We start from the raw sequence: 3,850 nt of genomic DNA on the forward strand, positions 1-3,850 counted from the left end.
CTTTTCAGAAGAATTTAAGGCATTCTAGCACATACTACGAAGATAGCTAACATAAAAATCTTTTCTCTCTGTAGATGCGGACACTAGTTCTTTTGTACATGTAACATATGTATTACATAGGAAGAAAACATAAGCATAATTGTGCTTTATCCATGGATGCAGTTATATATAGTTGTTTAAAGTAAGAACTGCTGCTAAGGGCAGAGTCATTAGGATATGTGCCTGGGAGAGGCAAGGTACAGGTTAGCATTTACGGGTTTGCAAACAGTTCTAAAGCTGGTTTATGGGGTGTTTATTACAAGAAAAGATGTAACAGTCATGAGGTTAGAGTGCCTTCTTGAAAGGGGGATTAAAGTTGATGCAAAGGACTAGATGAAGGTTGGTGAGCTCAGTCCACATGCAGAAAACACAGGACTTGGGTCTGGGCTGCTCTCCTGGGCTTCCAGGTCCCCAGAGGAGCCCCTGGGCATCATGGGAGGTGAGGAAACACCGCATGCAATCAGCAGATCCAACTCATCAATTAAGACAGAGAACGTGCTGGGAGAACCAGGCTGTGGCCGGGAGAGGAGCACGATCTAGAAGGGCTCCTGTGTTCTAGTGCCAGCTCTGCCCCAACCAGCTGTGTAGCTGTGAGCAAGTCAGGTCACCACTCTGGGTTCAGTTTTTTCATCTATAAAATGAATGACCCCACAGAGCCCTTGCAATTCTGTATATTTAAGCTTCTTTGCACTTTCAGAAAAACCAGAGAAACCCCAAAAAGCTCCCTAAAATGCAGCTCACCTAACCTCCTAAAATGGCAAAGGCACCATACACATCCAACAAACATTTTCTATTTGCCTATCATCCTCTTCCAGTCATCTCAGACAGCACTGCAAAGCTGCCACTGATATTTCAGTAGCCTCCGGAAACCGACAGCAGCAGGCAGCACCCTTCAACCCATCATCATAGCATCGAAGAACAGAGATGCTGAGAGCTTTGTCCAAGGTCAGAAGCTAGGACAGGATCAGAATTCCCGCCTCCTCGATTCCTAGGGCTATGCTACACTTTGCACGAAGAAACCAAGCTGGCTTTCTGGGAAGAATGCCAGAGGTTCCATTCTCCCAACTGAGAATTCGTTGGAATATTGGAATAACAACTTTGGAGACTGTGGTCTCTCCAATCCATTTCAGGACCTGGCTAGAAACAGGAAAACCCAAAGAAAGAAGCAATAGGGAATTCTTCCGTTTTTTAACGAAAGAGAAAAAATTAGGGGTGGGAATATGGGGTTTCTTAAAAATTACGTGATTGCTGGAAGTTAATTTGGTATTTCTTCATTGGTTTGTAAGTCCTGTTCCCAATCACAAAAACAGACAGCTGAGGATACCTAAATCACATTTCAGTGAATTAGCATCTTGTCCCAAAGAACCTCTCCAGTTCTGAATATAACACAGAACCCAGAATGCAATATTCTGTGGGAGAAAGGAATCTCCCTCAATGCAATAGAGAGCTTGTCATAATCCCCTAAACCATAATCTAAATTGATATTCTTCAATCCCAGTAGAAATTGCCAAGAATGCAGAGGCTGCTACTTAACGTGGGGTGCACTGCCTCTTCTAGAAAACTGATTGAGACCATACCCTGTCAGCTAGGAGAGGTGGCATCCTTCAGCATTCACATTCCTTATTAGGCTAAAGTTAGTGCACTTGGAAAAGAACTCACCACAAATTTAGAGACACATGTTCCAAAAGGTTCTGATTTCTTCCAAGAAAGGCCATCCAGGCACAAGAAAACCCTCGTTGGACTAGATTAATGCCTTTAAGATAACATAAAACCAACCTTACAGCAAAGCCCCAAGTGATCACTACTCAGAGCTGAAATTCATGATGGACAGAAACCAAAAATGATCTAAAAATCACTTTTTCCCCCTACCTGTCGATGATGACAGGGTCTGAAGGAGTTTCATTTCTGTTTCCACAGCTTTTCTTTTCACAACACCGACTGCAGATCAGGAAGGAACCAAAAGAATAAAAGATTTGTTAGATCAAGAAAATATAAAGAGCACACCACATAAGAATGTTCACAAAAATGAACATGTACAAGGTGGCCTCCACCTACAAGCTGCTTGAGGGCAGAACTTGTGACCATGTTTTATTAAAGAGCAAACAAATAAAACAAAGAACCTGAAACCAAAATACACTCATTCAAATTCTCACTCTGTGACTTACAAGCTGCCTGATTCTCAGCAAATCACAACTTTCCCAAGAATGATATTTGTCATCTGAACCATGGATGGTTGGATTTTGAGACCTAGAAGGTCACTTCCAGCCTGCTGTTCAATGGCTTTATGATTGCATGTTTTAGGTCTTTGTGTCTCAACAAATATTTGAAGAAAGAGGGGGAAGGAAATGTGTAAAATAGACCACAAGTAGCTGTCTTGATTATTATAAACCTTATTTACATAACATCTTTCTCCAGAGGACTCAGTGTACTGTATAAACATGTATTCATTCACTCATTTCTATCGTTTTCCCAAGATGAAGAAGGAAGACCAGAAATATGGTGTACATTTTAAAATAAGATGTAAATGAGGCAGGGAGCTAGCTATAGGGTAATATCTCCAATAATTTTCACCAAATCCAGAATAGAAATGGGACTTGATCATGTGTAGGTCTGAGTACTGAAAACTCTACTTCCCAAGGCTTCCCCTCACCCAGTGCTGGGTTCCTAGATCAGTGCTAGGGGGATTAACTGAGAGGAAGGGATAAAGAGCAATTACTGGAGCAATTACCAAAAAAACGGAAGTACTCAGAAGGACCTGAGCAGAGACCAAAACACTCCAATCCAATGGTATGTGCTCAAGACAAATGGCACAAGAGCACTGGAAGCTTGGTGGCAGGGAAGCACTGGGAAATCACTGCCCCACCCTGTCCCCAACCCCACTGTCGCCCCCTCTGCCATGTGTCAGGGCCACAGACCTCTGAATACCTTCAGCTCATTTCAAGCATATGATCCACTATCAACTGGGGTTGATTAAGGATGCAGCCTTGACTTGGCTTATAAGAAAATCATTATCCCCCATACTGGTTGGAAAATATGTCTAATAAATGTTAACAATAACCAAACTATACATGAGCACTGCTGTTCCTATGATAGTTTCTCTGTAGCTTCAGATTGATGGGGTTCCATAGAAAGATTGCTGAACTGGGAATCAAGGCTCTGGCGTCTACCCCATTGCTATCTAGCTGCACAAATTTAGTCAAATCTCTTTAACCCCTCTGGGCTTTGCCTCCCTTCTATTAAAATGAAAGTGTTAAGTTACCTCTAGAGTCCCTTCTAGGTTTAAATCCATGAAGCTGTGAGATTTCACGAACATCTTTTGAAAGTGAGGATAGTGTAAGGAAAAGAGAGAAGGCATGTGGCAGCAGGGACCGAAGACTGAGACCCTAGCCCCAGCCCAGTCGCAGGCTTGCTTTGTGACTCTTTTCAGTCCACTTGCCCTCTCTGATCCACCACTAAATTAAACATAAACAAATAGTTGAAAACTTTTAACGCCCATCTCTTTCATGCAGGAATGTGTGGATTATTCAGTGAATGATTCTGCCATCCTCAGAAAGTAAAATATCTTTGAGAGATGCTCAAACATCTTCACAAATGGGCACAACGAGGTTTTAAGAAATTTAATCAAATTAGTGGGAAGTAAAAGAAAAATTATCTCAACTTTCTTAAATACCAGAGTTTGCCACTGGGACTTTCTCAAATAATATTTGGCCTTTGAAATTATATTAGGTCTTAGGTTTTAATATTTCAATACATCCCAAGATTAACACCAATAAAAATGCTAGCCAACTGCTCTCCCATCAACCTCCCCCCA

The 3,850-nt window shown here is 41.8% G+C and overlaps 1 protein-coding gene across 1 annotated transcript in view; it reads right to left on the reverse strand.

Annotated features, from left to right (window-relative positions):
- Positions 1–1,611: 1,611 nt before the first annotated feature.
- EBF2 (early B-cell factor 2) overlaps positions 1,612–3,850 on the reverse strand; it is a 12,343-nt gene continuing 10,104 nt past the window's right edge. The window contains exon 6 of the mRNA XM_008575583.1: positions 1,612–1,977. Within this exon, the coding sequence (XP_008573805.1) occupies positions 1,905–1,977 (73 nt within the window). The 3' untranslated portion in view covers positions 1,612–1,904. The remainder of the gene's footprint in view (positions 1,978–3,850) is intronic.

The sequence above is a fragment of the Galeopterus variegatus genome, unplaced genomic scaffold (assembly GCF_000696425.1).
Source record: "Galeopterus variegatus unplaced genomic scaffold, G_variegatus-3.0.2 Scaffold1211, whole genome shotgun sequence".
Classification (NCBI taxonomy): Eukaryota; Metazoa; Chordata; class Mammalia; order Dermoptera; family Cynocephalidae; genus Galeopterus; species Galeopterus variegatus.